This window comes from Capronia coronata (assembly GCF_000585585.1).
Source record: "Capronia coronata CBS 617.96 chromosome Unknown acBCG-supercont1.11, whole genome shotgun sequence".
Lineage (NCBI taxonomy): Eukaryota > Fungi > Ascomycota > Eurotiomycetes > Chaetothyriales > Herpotrichiellaceae > Capronia > Capronia coronata.
In genome coordinates, this window is record NW_006912903.1 from 1,308,733 (window position 1) to 1,327,484 (window position 18,752).

The following is an 18,752-nucleotide window of genomic DNA, read 5'->3' on the forward strand; positions in this document are numbered from 1 at the left end:
TCGAGTCGGAAGCTACCGTCACTCCATCCCCACCGTGGACGTGCACTGCCCCGTGGCACTCTGAAAGGCCCCTGTCACTAGCACGTTCTTCGGCATCCCAGTGTCTTGTTTGCATGGAATAATAAGAACACGACCGGCATCACCTACGATCTCACATCAAACCTTTAAAAGACAAGGCAGCTTCGTTCCTTGACCAGATATCATCCTCCTCGACCTCCTCAAACCTCTATCGCCTACTCAGAATCGGACAAGAAACAACTTTCCTTCCTAAAACTGTCAGCCATGGGTGTAAGATCTCCCCGCGCCATGCCCTGATGCCCCTCTGTTCACCCCGCTTGCTCAAAGCACTCGAATATTTCCGAGAACAAGTTACTGATGATGACGCGTCTAGCTTGCTTCCAAACTTGCGGCAGCAAACGCTGCGTATCCTGGCGGTCCTCCCACAAGTCTGCAGCCTGGTGGTGGCGGCGCTCCTGGTGGATATGTAAGTCAACCCTACACACAGCCGCTCGTGGCTGTGAGATAGACTAGTGGTCATCAGAAGAAATGAAGAGATCAAGAGCTGACAGACTGCCAGGGCCAACCCGCCGGCCAATCCGGCGGACAGCAGTACCAGGCATATCCAGGCGGCCCTCCTACTTCGGTGAGCTTCCCCCACTGCCTTTCTTCTTCTCTCGGCCACTGCACCTTTTTCCCGATTTCGCAAGTTCTTGCGTCATCTGTGCCTCGAGAATATCCATATCCATCTCCGAACCGCTTCTGAGCAACAAACGACGAACATATATTTTTACACCTCATCTTCGACTTCTGCCCTAGCCCTCGGTCTTTTCTACTGTCCAACTTCGGCACGAACATATCATGAGCAAGTTTGCTCGCCTGTCGCAAGCGGCGCAAGGTGCAACAGGAAGTGCCGGCTATTCTGGCGCGCCTGCTCCATACTCGCCGCAACCACCCACCACCCAGTATCCGCAGCCACCGTCATCACCGTACACACAACCTCCGGTGCCTCCTCGACCAGGCGCATCGCCTCAGCCATATCAGCAACCATCCTGGCAAGCGCCTCAGCCGCAGCAGACACCATATGGACAGCAACTTGGCCCGCCGCCACAGGCAGGAGGATATCAATCACCACAACCACAAGCGGCATACACCTCGTACCAGTCGCAATATCAACAACCTCCAACGGCTGGATATGGATATGTTCGTTGCTGCGCTTCTTGAACAACCACACAATGCCTGCAAAGCTCATTGCTAACATATGTCTGTATTGTAGGGTGCTCCTCCAGGACAAGGTCAACCTCCCTACCCAAGTGGCCCAGCACAGGGCGGCCCACCACCTCAGCAGTACGGCGGTGCTCCAGGCGGACAATACGGTGGCGCCCCTGCTGCACCAGTAGGCAATGTTCAGGCCTACAAAAGTTTACTACAGGCCACAATTCAAGAGAAGGCACTGCAGAATTTCTACCCACCGGGTTCCCCAATTCTTGACCAGATTGCCAATCGAGGTGCTCAGCAAGTTGCGCAATTGGCTCAGACATGGCGCATCAATCCGGAGATTGCCTCCGACATTGTCAAGCTGGCCTTGTACGATGTAATCTTGTACATTGACGACAGCGGCAGCATGCAGTTCGAGGAGAACGGCGAGCGTATCGACGATTTGAAACTGATACTGTCACGTGTCGCATACGCTGCTTCGTTATTCGATGAAGACGGGATCCAGGTCCGCTTCATGAATTCTCCAGAGCAGGGCAACGGCATTCGCAACGAACAACAAGTCAATGAGCTGATTTCTCACACGCGTTTCTCAGGCCTCACCCCAATGGGTCGAGAATTGCAAGCCAAGATTTTAGGACCATTGGTGCTGGACGCAGCACGACGCGGAACTTTACGCAAACCGGTCTTGGTCATCACGATCACGGATGGGCAACCAACAGGTGAAAACTCATCTGACGTGGCTAGGATTATTAAGGCTGCCTCGGACGAGCTGGCTAGAAACCCTCGATACGGCAAGGGCGCGTTGGCGTTTCAGTTTGCACAGGTGGGAAATGACTTGAAAGCCCGCGAGTTCTTGAGCAAGCTCGATGAGGAACCCGGCATTGGTGAAATCATTGACTGCACATCCAGTATGAAGCCCCTCTGTTCTGCTGCCTTTAATCCTTTTACTGATGATTTCAACAGACTACGAAGTCGAAGCCGACGAAATGTCCCGGGCAAACCCTCCTGTCCAGTTGACGCCTGAACTTTGGTTGATCAAGTTGCTTTTGGGCGCGATCGACTCATCCTACGACACGAAAGACGAAAAGAGCGCTGCACGACCTCCTCAAGGTGGCTATGGCGGTCCAGCAGGCGGTTACGGCGCCCCTCCCGGTGCTGGTGGCTACGGCGGCGGATACCCCCCTCAAGGCGGTTATGGAGGACAGCAACCGGGTGGATATGGCCAGCCACAAGGAGGGTACGGACAATCACAAGGCGGATATGGTCAACAACAAGGTGGTTACGGCAGACCTCCACCAGGTGCTCCTCAGGGATACCCACCACAGCAAGGCGGCTATGGTGCACCTCCACCACCTCCGAGATATTAGGTCTAAGGAGCGCAGTTTGTCCCGGCGCTGTCGGCTTATGAGGGCACCGACAGGTCAGAACGAAGCGTCGGGATTGAGCTGGCTTCGAGAGAAGGATGATGCCTCGTTGTCTCCATGAGGTAGTCACGCATAACGATATCCGTGGACGGGGAACGGCCCAGAGTGCTGCTACTGCGGCAAAGTTGATGCCACGACAGATGGTAGTCGGAGCTCAAAAGTCAAAGCAGCGGCGACTGACTATGTTCGATTAGCCTTGACAGAATCAAATAAAGTGAAAGCCGAAGAAAAGGACAGCTGTCCTAGTGTTCAGTAATCAGATATATAATAATGCGTGCTTTCGGAGTGACCAGGGTGCTGGCTCCTGATCACGTTGCTGACTGTCCGGCTGGCTATCTACCGTATATATAACTGTAGCGACCTCAATCATTTATTCAATCTACAGGATTGGAAAGCATATGTTCAAGAGATTTTCCCAAGCCCATCTTTGCCCGACAATCGCGGGCATGGCTGCATTGCCATCTTCGGTCTATGTGTCGCCATTCCGTGGTCCTCTGTAATGCATGATTTCCCATTACGCCAGACATGTGCCGTACTTGTAGGCGATCATTGAGCCAGTCGCTAGCACCTCCGTCAGCGGTAGGTTAGGAGCATACCTTCGATTACAATCTGCGCTGCATTTGTGTTTGGGCTGCTCTGATAGATTTGAGACATGCAGCATACCGACGCAATCCGTTGCAAGTTTTGCGGATTGGTGTACTGTCCTTTTGTGCATGGCTTGCAATTGGCATGTCACGCGGCAAGGGGCGGATGAGATTGTCCGGTCCGCCACCATACCATCATCATGTCGCAAATAAAGGAAGACCGGGAGAATCGGGGCCCCCCTAGCAATACAGAACCTCGGAGTATGTGGGGTGACCGGCTTTATCGGACTTGTTAGTGGGAGCGGTTGATGCAACAGGACATTCTTTTTTCTTGCATGGGCAATTTAAACCATGCCAGAATAGCAGAATATCTGATCCTGCTTCGTGTTGTGGTGCACTCTTGTCGCCTGGTACGATCTTTGGGGCCAGATGTGGCCCCAGAGAAACAAGAGAAGGCAGATGGTGTCTTCAATGACAAAAAAGGACAACCTTACCTTGGAATCTAGTCCTGGACTATGACAGAACCTTGGGCACGTTATCTGTTGGCGACTCATTAGTGGAATATCAGTGCTAGATTTGTAGTAAGTGAGTAGGTGTTCGACAGGCCACATTCAAGGGATAGTTCTTCCGGGTTGATCATGCTGCCCCATGTTAGACAACGGTGTAGTAATCCACATAAACCAAACGGCCGTAGCTCCTCAAAAAAGTCCCAAAGTCAAGTTGCTCAAGACAAGCAGCATCCCACCACCATCTTGGGCGCGTTGTAACACCGTTTGACCTTGTCACGGTTGATTTGTTGGATACGCTGGGAGGCAACCATGAATAAAGTGCCAAACACATTGCATCAGGGATATTGAATGAGACGCAAGACCAAAGCACTCAATCAAATGTTTCTGCGCCTATCTTTAGATGATGTGACCGCATTGTTTCGTTGCAGGTTGCCCAGTTGCAACAGCTCAGAGTTTCACGAGGTTTCAATAGGAAAATAAGGACATACCGTATTCGAATAGTAGGAACTTCGAACCTTGGCCCTGGCTTTGGTTTGGGTTTTCGAGGCGCAGCGGAAGGAAAAGGCGGAGTGAATTTGGATCCATTGGTCAAGTCGTGGACAGACCATCAATGAATCCAACCTGCAGTGGACGAGTTCAGTATCTCTGTGCCAAAAGAGATTGGTTGGGAGCCCATTAACCTCGGGTATATTCTTCAGCTCTGGCTTTGTTCCTGGTGTAGACTTGGTTCGCAACCTGGATGGTCCCAGCGTCAGCGGGAAAAGATGAAGGGTGTATCACGACGACGAAAGTCTAAAGGCCGTAAGGCGTTGCCAGGATGGTCATGCTCGTGTTTTGGCCGGTGGCAGAGACAGCCAATGTAGGACAAGTGGGTGGAAGTCACAGGGATGTTGCAGCCTCATACGAGAGTAGGAAATGGCGGCTGAAAGGAGTGGATCGTGGTCTCAAAATGACAGACGGCGGATCTGCTGGTGGTGGAATAAAGAGAGACAGCGTAGGTATGGACATCGTTGTTCTAGGACACGAGAAGAGAATGGTTCTCAGGAGACGATTAGAAAAGTGATAAACAGGTCTCAGCTGGCAGATGATGAGGTACAAATGCAGGCGAGGAACAAGAAAAGGGTTTGCTCACGATAACAGACATGGTGTTGATAGGAAGAATGATTTGTACGGAGTCGATAGGGAGTTGGTAGGGCTGCGCTAGGCTAAGGAGGGCTGTTCAGCTGGTTGATCTCCGCCGGGATTAGGCTCCTTAGGCTCGTTCTTCAGGCACTTTAGGCTGCCATCGACAGGGATGCAGTGGGGGATTGTTCGCCTTTCATTTAGGGTCCAACTGGCAACTAGGTACGTAGTAGTAGTAGGCCTAAGAACAACTCTCACGACTTGCCCTTCAGGGTTAGATTTGCGAGAAATGAGTCGCATGTTGGGACCGGATGAGCTGGTCTTGGAGCGGATACAGTGATACAGTGGTCTGATACCTCGGTGATCTAGGTGGCTACCTACCTACCCACGTAAGACAGTCCGAAGAGGTGATAAAACAGATATACCTGGACGATGACATATTGTAGCTTCTTGATGACATCTCGGTCTACATTCAAACTGCCAGATCGACCAGGCAGCAGAGCAATACTCCACCACTAGAGCAAGAAAAGCCTAGGGGTGACTAACCCACTCGCTTAGACCAGATGCAGTGCACCTAGGGATGTTTGGGTTGTTGGTGGGGTTAGGGTGTGTACAAGGCTCATCAGTGAGAGGTGAGTGTCTCAACACCCTGAGGAATCCCCGTGCTTTCTCCCAATAACGACAGTAATCTCACCGCCGCCCTGCGAGTCTGCCTTCCCACGAAGGTTGCCGGACAAAGAGACGGCATGTTCGTTCCTGCACGTCACGTACTGCACATCCCCACCTGGTGCCTGCCTCGCCAATGGTTCCGCCAATGGCATCTGAGGATCGGCACTGCTACTTGCCAAAGAGGGGATGACCCCATGTCACCGCCTGGCCAGTGTTCTTTTGTTCGGGTCATAGTGGGGCTGCGACATTTCCGGTGAGCGGCTTGAAGGGGTCAGTCACCAATCCTACCCCTGTTTCCCCGTCGCTCCACGTGTAGGGCTTGAAGCAACAAAAGCCCTCATTGGTCATGGACAATGCTACCCAACCATCACTAACCCCAATCGGAGGTATGATATGCGTGGTGCATGGGCAATTTGGCATACTAAGACAGAGCAGGCAAGGGTCGCGAGACTTGATTGACGATTGACAGCCCTGAGTCCGCGGAAGGCGGGTTGCCCAGTGGCGGTCAGTGGGTGATGAGTGGGTGCTGGCTGGGAAGAGGCTGACCCGACGATGCATGTACACATCGACCCCTACCATCTCTTCCCTGCTACCTTCCGACTCCATACCAGGAACAATGCTGCATGATGATAAATGTTTCAACGGTGAATGATGATGATGAGTCCACGACTGACTCCCCGGTCTCCACCAGACCAAACACTCATATGGGAAGCTGACATGATGAATCTACACAGCTAAAGCGATATATACAACCGCTACTCATTGAAACAACGCCCTCGACGCTTCTCACCTCCACACTATCGACTTCAAGCCTCAGTAAATACCAAGAGTACTTTTGGATATAACAGAGCTCCTTGCTCCCACCCTCCCTCCTCTCGCATCCAGTGCACCCTATCACCCCGCGACGACGTCCGTGCCCGCTCCTTCAATTTCGCCCATAAAATTAATGCATCCGTACATCAACCCATTGAATACCAACCCCTCGAGTGCCACAACATCTCTCACATCTCTCACATTTCTCACATCCTGCTACAAAGCGCCCGGCTTTTGAGCTGCACCTCTCGGGGCTCTTTTCTCAGCAACAGCCACAACTCACAATGCCTTCGGATTGTCGAACCAAGGCGGCGCTCTTCAAAGGCTGTCGTCCCAGCCTCTCAAATCCGCAGCAAATCAGCGCGACCCAGCAGCTCTTGTATACAGCATGCTCGACACCGTGCATCCACTGCGATATCTGGAAGTTGGCTACTCTGATTGCTTCACATGTGCCGCTGGCTGCTCGATACGATCTCCTGACCGGTACTCCTGTCAACTCGCCTATGCCATCCGCTCCGTCCAGTCCGACCGCTTCATCACCCATCTCACGGACAATGTCGCGGTCGATGACCTACCCTCAACTCGTTTCCGCATCAAAGAAGATTGAGGCTCAGTTCCAAGCCCAGCGGTCCCGACTCAATTCCATTGTCAGCATCTGCACTGTGTCTGGCGCCGACGAGACCGAGGGACTGAGAATGGCTCACGATCGATGCTCCGCAGCTGTGGAAGACCTGCTCGACGAAGAAGAGGATTTAGAGGAGTGTCTTCTCAAAGACCTTCAAGAAGTCCAGTATGGGTACGACTACGACGACTACGGTCGTACTGTCCCAGATGACTACTATCCACAAGCGCGAAGACCCAGCATGATCGATGTGGCTATCTAATCAAGCACACAGATGTTGCATGAGTTACGATAAGCCACCTCGATCATTGAATGCTTTTTGACAGCGCTGCGGAATGGTTTCATTGAGTGGAACAAAAGCAAGCGGTATTTTCTTCTTTTCGGCGACTACTACACTACACGCCTACCCGGGCATTCCATTTACCAGCCTGGCGCAGAGAAAGAATGATAGAATGATCAGTCGGCGTTGGGCATAAGTGGACAGACGTCCCCGATACTAGAGCAGCAGCCTGCTCAAGATGACGACGGGAAAACAGGGGATGGGAGGGCTGGACCCAGGGCGCTGAGTAATGACGGATAGATTATGACACGACGACAACGACGATGACGATAATAATGTACAACAACACAATAATTGAATGAAGGATTCCTGCTCTCCCCTGTTCGGACTTGACTTGCCTGCTTTGCCTTGTCTTTAGAGCTTTCCTTGCTAGAACAATCCAAAGCCTCTCGGCCTCTCAGCCTCCCTCTCCAGCTTGAACGTGCCATGTCAGGCGGACTCTCGAAAGCAGGGACTCTTCGGTGTATGAGACTCCCCCTCTATGAGCACCACGGCATCTTCGTTGACAGCGTGATCGCCCAGTGACCGACTACGTTGCCGCCTTATTGTTAGGCGTCTGCATATCATCCATCGCATGTACATAAGATGAGCAGCGTCGTTGGCAAAGGCTTACCTGGGTCACCCACTAGTCCCCCTGCATATGCTTTGGCGAAGAGGCTAGGGACAATCCAACAATCCTTGTTCGGTGTCCACCACTAGCGGTACGTACTACTGCTATCACAGTGCTATAACAACCGTCAGCTGAAGTCATCCGGCCGCCTTGTCTGGGGAGAGCCACGCAGTGGTTGCGGTTTCTCGCCCTGTAACTCTTTCGTATCGTCCCGAAAGCATCTGGCTCAAACGCTGATGTAGAGTTGAGTAGCACTCGAGGACCGTCAGAATATCTTGTACCTGTTGCAAATCCCACCACCGGTAGATACAAAGGTGCAGCATAGAGACAGAATAATTGGGGTCTGCAGACTGCGGGTGGCCCAAAGCCCGTGATTATCCTCTTCTGTCAAAGTGCCGGGTGCCTGAATAACTCCAACTGCCAGTGGGATACGTTTCTTCCGGTCTTCCATGAGCCACCGTCTACCCCAGATTCCACCACACCACAGAGCAAGCATCTCGACTGGCCTCCGAGAAGGTTTGGGCTGACGGCAAGTGGGACTCCGGTCTCGAGCTGAATTCGAAATCGACCTAATCGCCACGGGGCCTCTGGTTTCGCACCGCAACAGACAAAGCCACATGTTGAATGCCATAGAAGAAATTCATGAGCTAACGATTGACCCTAGGCACCCAGTGTCCTGAATCCTCAATGAAAAGACTCTCTTACCTGCCAAACCCGCCGTTGACATTGCGTGGAGTGCTCGCTTCCGACCAATTCGGGCATCCTGCAGGCGATGTGAGACTGATCGATACTTAATGAATATGAGATATCCACCTCGGACACGAGAGTTAGAAGCGTGGGCTGGTCCCCGAGCACCGGTTGTCATGGCGGACTCCCTTCTCGCACTCCCAGTGCAAGACCGCTAGACGCCAACTTCGGGCCTCAACGGCCGTAACAGCCGAATAGGATTCCTGTGCTGGAATCGGAGAACATGATCCACGCTCGGCACCATGGATCATTAACCTCCCTGTCGAGTCTAGACTCTTGCTCGCCTACCTGTACCTACCTATGGCTCTTCGGATCTAGCTTCGGCCGATCGACAGACCGCTCAATGCTGTGGCACCATGAGATAAAGTGGCTGAGGTGCAGTATGTGCCGTGTCTGGCGTGTCACGGTTAGGACCGACATGCCAGGTACGACATGCAGTGGCCAATCCTGCTGTAAGGTCAGCATCATCATTGACTCCTATAGCACCACCACTGCCACAGTACAGCAGCAATCCTGGCAACAAATGCAGTGCATATGCGTCCACTCCGCCCAAAGAGCGCCATTGTACAATTCAAGAACGTTGCACTCGGCGCTGCTCCTCACCAGCCTCTGGTGCTTGCACGGGAGCTGACCCCTGTCAACGGGTTTGCTGGGGTGAGAGACATGTATCCTCTCATATTCTTGTCGCCTTACCCGGAGGAATCCATGTTTGGCTGCATAGAATATGCTCGGAGTTGCGGGACTGCGTGCAGGGTGCCGAAGTAGGTGAGATCGTGTAACGGCGCAACGCCTGCGTCCTATACCGTGAGTGACGTTGGCTGGTAGAAGACATCCTCCAGGAAGATTACCTGCCACTGCTCAACTTGCCTCAACAAAGCAGGGCGATGGCTGTATATGGCTTCTGCACTGGATCATGAAACCAGAGCACACCACGGGCCTCTCAGCTTCCACTCAGAGCGCTATGAATACTCCACACCGCTTACCGAAGGCCGAAGGGGACTATGCGGCCTCTGTTATTCTTCGTGGGCTGTTTCGAATCGAGGCGAGAGTCATCATCGAGTGGTTACTTCGACTCCCGCTTTGAAGGTTCGCATCGCTCGCTGCGGGAAATCTGGACGCAAGCGATGTGTTCCTGATCTCAGGAAATCCCACAGCTGGTATGCAAGTTTTCTATCTCCACAGTCTACGTCTTGTGACAGGGATTTTATCAGAGCCCACCAAGTCCTCGTCCTGGCAAGCGGCGCACTCCACCCTCGAGGCCAAGGTCCATCATAACACGCCGAATGACCAAGATGCACTTGGATCAAAGGCTGAGTCCGCCGACATCGAATCGTAAGACGGCTACTCTGGGGCTTTCACACCAAGGCAAGAGGAGTGTGATCAGTTTCCCGGAGCCAGAGAGATTGTCGTGTCGAGTATACCATAATGCCCAAACTGCTTCCGCCGGACACGCAATACAATTTGCAATCCGGGGCAGTCCAGTCAGCATCATGTCACGGGAGCTTATGATTCTCCTAGAACGGCACTTGATCACCAGGAAAATCTTTCCATCTAACGACTCTCGGTAGCTGTCCGTTTCAAAAGATGAAAGAATGGATCTCAACCCCTTGGTTGTCATCAGAATACTCGAACATGGGCATCGATCAAGCCACTGGATTAATCGAACGGATCGGCTTCCCATTGGATATTGCACAGCAGTCAAACTACAGAGTAGAGGGAACTGTGCCCTCGAACGTCTCGTACTTTTCCAACCGTGGTGCTGATGGGAGGGTCAGACGCAGTAACCATGGTCCATGGGAGACATCCCCTCCTGCATCCTTCTTCCCCCTGGTCTTTCACAAAATCGACGTCCACTAGGCATCTCCACCCGCGGAAGAAGACGCGTATCTGCTTGAACAGAGCCCATTGTCTCTGTCGTTCGACTAGGTAGGCAGAACCATCCCGCGAGAATCCTGTCTATGGTACCGTTGAGTGGACGGATACAAACATCCAGTGCCGCAACATGACCTTGATGGACAGCATTAGGGGTGCTGTTGACGCATTTAACCAGATCCCCTGTGGATCTGGCTTTTCACCGAGTCTTCGGGGTATGACCTAGGCGAATCAGTATTGCGGGACCTTTACAGGAACTCATTTCCGCCGGGTATCTGTCCAATCCACACTACTCATGGTCCTTCCCAGAACAAGAAGGCGTACAGGCGTCAGCTCCGAGAAACAAAATCCCTTGACTTCACTCTTACTAGCCCGAGCTCCAGCGACGAGCCTAGTGTCCTTGTTCACTCGGTGGCCTCTCTCTCGGTTCCCACAAATCAAACCAGGATGAGTGAACCTGAATGCCTCTATTATTATACAACAGTGCTTCTCCCATGAGTGCATGCTCCTGTTCTCATTAATCACTCTTTCCTCTTTCTTCTCGGACCTCTTGGGCAGCAATCGCTGCCTCAGTGGCAGCTGCAGCCACTTGCCAGGCGAGACGAAGCTGAAATCTGAGCCTGGTCACGTCTTCTTTGCCCGTGGAGGCAAGTCTCATCATGTCAACAGACGATACCTCCTTGCGACAGTCGCTGAATGCCTCCTCGTCTCCAACTCGGTCCCGCGCTTCGATGGCTTGCTTCATGTGCCAAAAGAGAAAAATCAAATGCGACGGCGAAGCCCCTTGTAGCAACTGCCGCCGTCGCCACTGGTCATGCAGGTTCAACGCCGCCGCCGACGGGAGACGCACGGCAGCTAATCGCCAGGCAATGATGCAGGAGATAACCGATACGGTTGCGCAGGTTCGACACCACAGAGGACTACTCGCCGGTATCTTCGCCATAATAAGAAAAGGGGGAGAGGGTGGCACTGACAACCTCGTCAATCTCATCAAGACTACCGAAGACCTAACGCAGATCGCATCGTATGTTCGCGACGAGGTTGACGCTGACGCTACCGTACAACAGGCATATCACGCTATCGACTGGCAGGAAGTCGAACTTCATGAGAGTGATGCCACCGCCTCAGAAAAGAAATCAACACCAAAGCCTTGGGCAGCAACGACGAAGAATTCTACGTTGCGCTCTCATGGCAAAACAGATGGCAAAGCAGCTTGACCACCTGTGACTGCCAACATATATATCCCGTGTGCTTTGTCGCAATATCGACCGATCGTTCGCCTGTCTGTACTTGGTCGGCTGAGCTTGCATGAGAGCCTACGCTGTGCTGCATGATGATCGACGCCTACGACCGACCAAGAATGATGGGAACAGCAGAGGCCGTCTTGTTCAGAACACCAGGCCCTTGCAATTCGAGACCAGGTCAAGGTGCTGATCAACTTTTCTGGGCGATTTCGGGACCCAAAACACACCATGCCACGCACCTGGTCCCAATCGGTAGCCGGACAAAATGTATTGGCGGCAAGGCTACGATGCAGGACATTGTATGTCCTGCACAGAAAAAGTCGGATTTATTGTTTTGGAATAATAACTCTGTCACCGAATTCCGCAATGGCCTTACTGAGATCAGCATCGAGCTCTATTTGACTTGTGGAGAGCACGCGGAAATGCGTACATTTGAAGCCGAAGTTTCTCACGCAGGGCACAGGTTGAGCACATCCACAGTGCCGAAGTGAGAAATCAATAGAGGAGGAGGCCTTCCAATATATCAATATCTCATTACTACAGGCACACAAATAAGTGCCAGGCCGACATCATCACAAGACGATTCTGTGGGAGATAACATCCTCATAGATCGGATCCGACATATACATAGCAAGCATTGTTAGCTCAGAGAAGCCACCGATAGAATCCCAAAAGACCTATTAGATGTCTTCCCACCTCCTAGCCAACCAAATGATGCTAAACAAGGTATGCTTTGCAAGACCTAGCCATGGGAAGAAGACATGATCCTGTCACAAGTAACTGGCAAGGCCCCTCGATCAATGTTCAACCGGAAGGCAGAACTAGGGATAGCATCAACTCTCCAAGGTGTTCTAGCAACGGGAGGCTCTGCTGCTTGTTCAGTATCCCCTCAAAGCGAGAGCATCCTCGGGGAGATACTCAGGTTGTGTGTGTGTGTAAGTGTGTGTATATAAATATACACATATTGTTCTGTATCTACTGACCTTAATTCTATGGAGTTTGCATTAACGCTTTAAGCCTTGACACCAAGATAGAAGGACAGAGACATACAAAAAGGAAATGAGCCAACTACATAGGTGATCGAGTACTAGTAGGAAGGGAAGCTCTGGACGCGAGAACATGATTGGATACTCCGAAGAGACATTACTATGTCGTGATACGGGATGGTCTTGATCACGACCGTGACCTGATTTTGTGTTCAGACTCGATTGGCGTCAACCTGCTTAGCCATACAATGGCCCAGCCCTCTCGTGGCGGTGGTAGTCGCAAGCTGAGCCACCTTGGACCAAGTCATTTGGAGTTTGTGTGACACTTGTGGGCTTGACTGTCCTCGTTTCGCTTCTCAGCGTACTGCTCAATCCAACTCCACGATCTGGTGTATATCTCGTCCTAACGCCACTCGCGAACCCCTGACTTGGCTCTTCTCCCAATCCTGGGCAGGGGTACTCGATGTCGAGGCTGGAGGATACATGGGGTACAGAGCGGAGGGCTAGTATGACCCTTGACTTGGCTCTAAGCTAAAGAGACTCCGCCGCATTTCCAGCCGTTCCATGAGCCTCGTAGGCATTGACTTGTAGTCTGTTCCTGATCGTAATAGACATTCCTAGTGCAGTCGCACGTCAACCGCGGCGTGTGACAGTTCAACCCAGATAACTGGGTTATTCCGGAGCAGATCGAGCTCTCGAGAAGCAGTCATCTGCGCTCTCTGTGCACGACGAGGGGTCAGACCGGGAAAGAGACGTCTTCGACTGATTATCCTGTATGACTGACTCGCTCTTCCCTGCCAGGAGATCCGTGGATGTTGGAGTCCCGGCCGAGGCGTATTTTCGAGACCTCACACTCCGAGCTCTGCTCTCACTCGGAAGGACATGAGTGTTGAGAGACTGACCTCAACTCATTCTCGCTGTTGGGGCCAGAGATCGATATCCGGCTTCCCCGTCCTCATACAATATCGTGATTCATCAAGCCGTCGACCCAACAACACCCCGGGCAGGAGTAGGAGGTGGTGAGGCTGTGTTTCACTTTCAAGAAGCCTCGTCCACGTCCATCCCCCCCACCTCCCGAACGGTCGCTTCCTTCTTGTCAAAGACTGCCTTCAGTCCGATTCTGAACTCTGACATGCGCACGCCAAGGATCTTGAGAATCGATGTTTGTCTGGAATCCAATGCGTCCCCTCGTCTGCATACGAGATATCCCTCCTCTTCGGCCATGGAGCCGTCCGGCTGCTCCTCAAGCACTATCGTGCCCTTGTGCAGACGGGTTGGAATGCCGAGTTTGCGCAGAGTCGGTTCGATCTGGATGGGCAGAGGATCTTCCTCGCCGCCTTCAACGCCGTACATTGTGTGGATGGGTCCAGGCGGGATCCTGACCTCACGAGTCGCAACCGTGCCGCTCCTTGCGAAATCCTCTGCCAGGAAATCCTCGAAGAAATCCTCGACTTCTTTGGGTTCTCGGTCCGTGAAGAGCAGGCCGACTTCGCCTTTCACATACGGACCCAGCTGGTGGGCTCCAGGAACGCACTCGGTCTCTTGGGTCTGTCCCAAGCCGACCATGAGCACTTTTGTCTTTCCCATCATGATTCTCGAGTCGTCGAACTCTTGTCTGACTTGTTTGAGGAAGTTGTTTCGCATGTTCTGGACATCAAAGACCCAGATGTACGAGTATTTCTCCGCCGCTTCTTGGACATTGGAGGCCAGTCGACGGACAAGTTCTTTGCGGTTCTTGCGGGTTTTGGAGGTCGGGATGACCCGGTTTCTTTTGGACGGAGGCATTCTGATGATATGCGGTCTATAGACACTTTGGAGTCAATCTGAATTGTGGTAACAGAAAGTGTCGCTGCGCAAGAAAAGCTCCAAGGACGAGACAGACAACTTTCGAAACTGCGCTTCAAAAAATTATTTTCGACGTTCTGCGCCAAGGAGAGGAACGCTTCCGCGGGGGTACGGCGGAGTATAATTGCTACGGCGCAGCACAATAACCATAATGATTAAACCTCGACGTCTTTCGGCCCCTGAGTGCAGGATTGTATGATACAGTCTAGTAACTTCTCTCTTGACTGCCACTTCGCACCGACAGGCATATGTGCAGCCTTCTTACTTACACCAGTGGCTAAATCTCAGGTGATCGGATTCATGCCATGTGATGAGCGAGCTAAAGCCAACTTTTGAAAGTCCAGATATACCACTTTCAAGCTCCATATTCTCCGTCCCCCATCGTGGTGGCTTTGACAGCCTTGAGGAAGTTAGCACGGCACAAGCCTGGGGTGCGCAAGAGCTCTGTCTCGGAATGTTGATCTGTGCCTTGGATGGCTACCCGTTTGCACAGATCATGGACGTCACGGCCTGCGTCAAAGTGCATGATGCCAGTTGCGGCATAGCTTGGCGGCAAGGCTGCGTGAGCAAGGCTGCCGGTGCCAATGGTATGGTGAATGCCAATTAGCAACAAACTCTGTTAACGAAGTGATCGGGAACTTTGAGGCAAGTTCGATGACTATACAAGGACATCATAAATCGGAGCAAGATGTTGCAAAATGGAAATCCCCTCGGCTCCCGTCACCTTCTTGATCATGTCTCGCGGCAGGCCGTGGGCCAGCGAAGTCGGGTTGAAGGAGCCGGTCACAAGGTAAGGCAGATTACAATGCGCATCGCATGTAAGGGAAACATGATTGGACTACCATAAGCCATCACCATTTCATCTCGCATGAATCAGTGTACAGAATTCAAGGTAGGTAGGTAGGTAGGCAAGAAGTGCTTGAAGAAATCATCATATGACTCTGGTATTCACTGCTACTAGTGACCGACGAGGTTAATCCCCGTACATATATTTTAATCGCAAAATTCCTGTCAGTCGCACCTTAAGTCTGCCCCAGCTGGTAGCTGCCTGACCCCGTTTACGGGATGGTGGCTGAGTTGGGATGATGGTGTAGAGGCATGGCCGTTGAACCGCCCCGGGTTCAGTAAGCACCGTGTCCAGCGCAGAATCACCGGGTCCCTTTACCTCCTCTCCTGTTCGAATCCCCGATCGGACCGACTCGAAAAAAGCCATCATCACCATGGCTTTCACTTCCCTACAACCCCCAAGTTGACGGACTCGGGGTTTGTAGGAAAAAGTTTTTTGGGTTTTTGGTGTTTGGGCGTGGCCGTGTCGGGTTGGGTTTTGTATTTCTGACCCAAAGTTCTGCGTGTATGGGTGTGCAGGAGCGAAGTCGGGGGCGCGGCACGGAATCATTGATAACACAGGTGGACAAGGTGAAGGTGGACGTCAAATTCAAAGTGGTTGTGATGAGAATTTGCCCAGGGTGGCCGCTTCAGGAGCAAGGCTGTACCACATAACCATGTGGAAGACTAGCAGAACAAAAAGGGGTGGCATTTGGCCTGAAGATCATCTTTGCCGGTTATGTATTTCGAGACGTAGACCTCCTGATTGATGTCTGGTCGATGGTGGTAGAGCAGTCGACGGCAACTCGAGCACCGATGTGCACAAACAATGCCCAGGAAGAAGACCACCCGGTAACGCCTGCCGCCTTCGCATGGGGTATACATGGTAGCAAGTCTGCAGTCATATACATCAAAAGTAAAGGGGGACACTTATCTGGTACTCTGTAGACTCTGTAGACTCCATCCCGTGTATTTGACAGTGTGCAATGCAAGAGACCGCGTAACACAATGGCGCGTCCAGGGTAAAGTACACGAGTACCGTAGCAACTGGGCGAGAAGTCATGTTGTTGGCATAACGCTTCTTCTTATCCTCCTGAATGAAGGATTTAAAATTCTTCTCAAGGATGTCGAGCTCTCCTGCCCGTTGCCATGATGCACACCCTCATGTCAGGATCTCTGACCACCAAATACCGCCTCCTTGGCTTCGCTGGCTTTGCCGTCCTCCTCGTCTTCTCTCTCTGGACCTGGCGAGAGTCGACCGTGGCTGTCGGTCCGCTCCTGATTCCATCAAACCCTCCTCTCCTCGATCCCTATTATGCGCCAGCTAAAGCGGTCGCCGGATGAATATGGAACACTCCCTTCAATATCTCGGATTTCCGGGAGATGGGCCAGCGGCTGAAGACATTGAAAGAGTGGATTACACACACCGAGAACTCGGACTTGACACCGGCGCAGAATGAGGAATGGTCGAATTTAATCGAAGGCGTGGCTCTCGCACTCGTCCCGTTCATCAGAACCCGCCATTCTCATGGCACGGGAGGTTTGAAGAAGCTGCGAGATAGTTTCGTCCCGGGTTCAAAGGGGCTGGTTGTGACAACCGGCAAGCAGCGGTTCCGCTACGCCTGCCACCTGGTGACAAGCTTGCGACATGTCCTGCAGTCCCAGCTACCAATTCAGATTGCATATTCGGGAGAGGAAGATCTGCCGCGCGAATATCGGGACTTTATCACGTCCTTGGCGTCCAATGTGTCAACTTTTGATGTGACAGCGATCTTTGACGATGACATTCTGGACTTGCCACATGGCGGCTGGGCGGTCAAAGCGTTTGCCCTTCTAGGAAGCACGTTCGAACAAGTCATTCTGCTCGATGCCGACGATTTCTTCCTTCAGCAGCCAGATGTAATCTTTGACGAAGATCCCCGGTACAACGAAACGGGGACCATGCTCTTTCATGACCGACTGCTCTGGCAAGGAGCCTATCCGGAACGACATGCTTGGTGGGAACAGCAACTTGCAGGGATGGGACTCAGTGAGACGACCAAGCAGTCGAAAGTGTACATTGAAAGCTACGCCGAGGAGTGCGACTCTGGGGTGGTCGCCGCTGACAAGTCACGTCTGGATGTTTTCATTGGTCTTCTTCACATCGCCTGGCAGAACACGAGAGACGTGCGCGATTCCTATACTTACCGGCAAGGACACGGTGACAAGGAGAGCTGGTGGTTCGGCTTCGAACTTACCGGCACCGCTTACTCCATGGAGTAGCACTACGCATCCATTGTGGGACAGGTCAAGACAGGAGAGGATGGCAACATGGAAGACAAGGTCTGCGGTTTCACTATTGCTCACGTCGACCACAGAACGAAACTACTCTGGTACAACGGCAGTCTTTTGAAGAACAAGGAAATCGATTCACTCGTTTTTGACGTGCCCACGGAATGGATGGTCAATGACACCTGGGAGAAAGGACCTTTGAAACAGGACATGAGCTGTATGAGTGGTGCTCCAGTCCAATCCATTGATCGAGACACTGTCAACATGCTGGACCATACAGTGGAGCTCGCAAAGGAGGTAGACGACAGTCTACGCCAGCATATCCCGGTAGCAGTGCCGTGAGAATCAGTGTCTGTGGCTATCAAGTAGCCTCAAACCAGCTTCGCCGGGACTTGCAACTCTGGGCCGACTGTCCGAGTATCAAGTGACTGTCAGGACAGCTCCTCCTTCGCGGTACTCACGGGCTGTTTGATCAAACGCCAACCTACCTCACCCAGTCTGCCATGTGCTATCTGCTTGCTCAGATGTGCTCATTATCAACGCTGGTGATGTTATCGTTGTATTCGGCTGAGCTCGAGAGGAAGAGTGGAATTTGATCGGCTGGGTTCGGTAGATTCAAGGCCCGTCCATTTCTGTCAGGTTCGAGGCAAGCTCCAATCAGCCAACGCGCAGTCTACACATGTTGCCAAATGCCGTCCTGCACTGGATGTCGTCCGATGCCACTCGCAGCCCGTCATGTCTGAAGGACAGAGAGGATGGACCCCAACGCGCAGTATCTTCAGTGGCACTCCACCCACCTCTTCAATGCGTCGCCGTTGATCAAGAGGGCTTGGGGTATGAAGTCGATAACAAAAGCCAGAGGATGCAAGGCCAGCGGTGTTCCTCGGAACCTCAAGAGTCCAGACCTGCATACAAAGGTTCTTGCCGAAACCGTCCACATTGAACCACCATAAACACCTTGTAATCTGACTGAGTTGTAATTATAAGAAATCTTTCAAGAGACGAAAGGAGTCCAATAGAACTGGGACCAGTCGCCACGTGATGAGCAAGGCTG

The 18,752-nt window shown here is 52.3% G+C and overlaps 6 protein-coding genes across 6 annotated transcripts; 5 read left to right on the top strand and 1 right to left on the bottom strand.

The window, feature by feature from the left end:
* Positions 1 to 858: 858 nt before the first annotated feature.
* Positions 859 to 2,582, top strand: A1O1_09238 (uncharacterized protein; the record flags this gene model as incomplete). The annotated part of the gene is made up of 3 exons (XM_007730094.1): positions 859 to 1,200; positions 1,274 to 2,123; positions 2,179 to 2,582. The coding sequence occupies 3 exons, from the start codon at positions 859 to 861 to the stop codon at positions 2,580 to 2,582; spliced, it is 1,596 nt and encodes a 531-aa protein (XP_007728284.1).
* Positions 2,583 to 6,620: 4,038 nt separating this feature from the next.
* On the top strand, positions 6,621 to 7,220 carry A1O1_09239 (uncharacterized protein; the record flags this gene model as incomplete). Its single annotated transcript, XM_007730095.1, has 1 exon — positions 6,621 to 7,220. One exon carries the CDS (start codon positions 6,621 to 6,623, stop codon positions 7,218 to 7,220), a length of 600 nt encoding a protein of 199 aa, XP_007728285.1.
* Positions 7,221 to 11,153: 3,933 nt separating this feature from the next.
* A1O1_09240 (uncharacterized protein) lies at positions 11,154 to 11,630 on the top strand (the record flags this gene model as incomplete). Its single annotated transcript, XM_007730096.1, has 1 exon — positions 11,154 to 11,630. A coding segment is annotated over one exon (477 nt), but the record flags the coding sequence as incomplete, so codon positions are not given.
* Positions 11,631 to 13,795: 2,165 nt separating this feature from the next.
* Positions 13,796 to 14,542, bottom strand: A1O1_09241 (uncharacterized protein; the record flags this gene model as incomplete). Its single annotated transcript, XM_007730097.1, has 1 exon — positions 13,796 to 14,542. One exon carries the CDS (start codon positions 14,540 to 14,542, stop codon positions 13,796 to 13,798), a length of 747 nt encoding a protein of 248 aa, XP_007728287.1.
* A 2,268-nt stretch (positions 14,543 to 16,810) lies between these two features.
* On the top strand, positions 16,811 to 17,689 carry A1O1_09242 (uncharacterized protein; the record flags this gene model as incomplete). Its single annotated transcript, XM_007730098.1, has 1 exon — positions 16,811 to 17,689. One exon carries the CDS (start codon positions 16,811 to 16,813, stop codon positions 17,687 to 17,689), a length of 879 nt encoding a protein of 292 aa, XP_007728288.1.
* A 48-nt stretch (positions 17,690 to 17,737) lies between these two features.
* Positions 17,738 to 18,040, top strand: A1O1_09243 (uncharacterized protein; the record flags this gene model as incomplete). Its single annotated transcript, XM_007730099.1, has 1 exon — positions 17,738 to 18,040. One exon carries the CDS (start codon positions 17,738 to 17,740, stop codon positions 18,038 to 18,040), a length of 303 nt encoding a protein of 100 aa, XP_007728289.1.
* Positions 18,041 to 18,752: the final 712 nt, after the last annotated feature.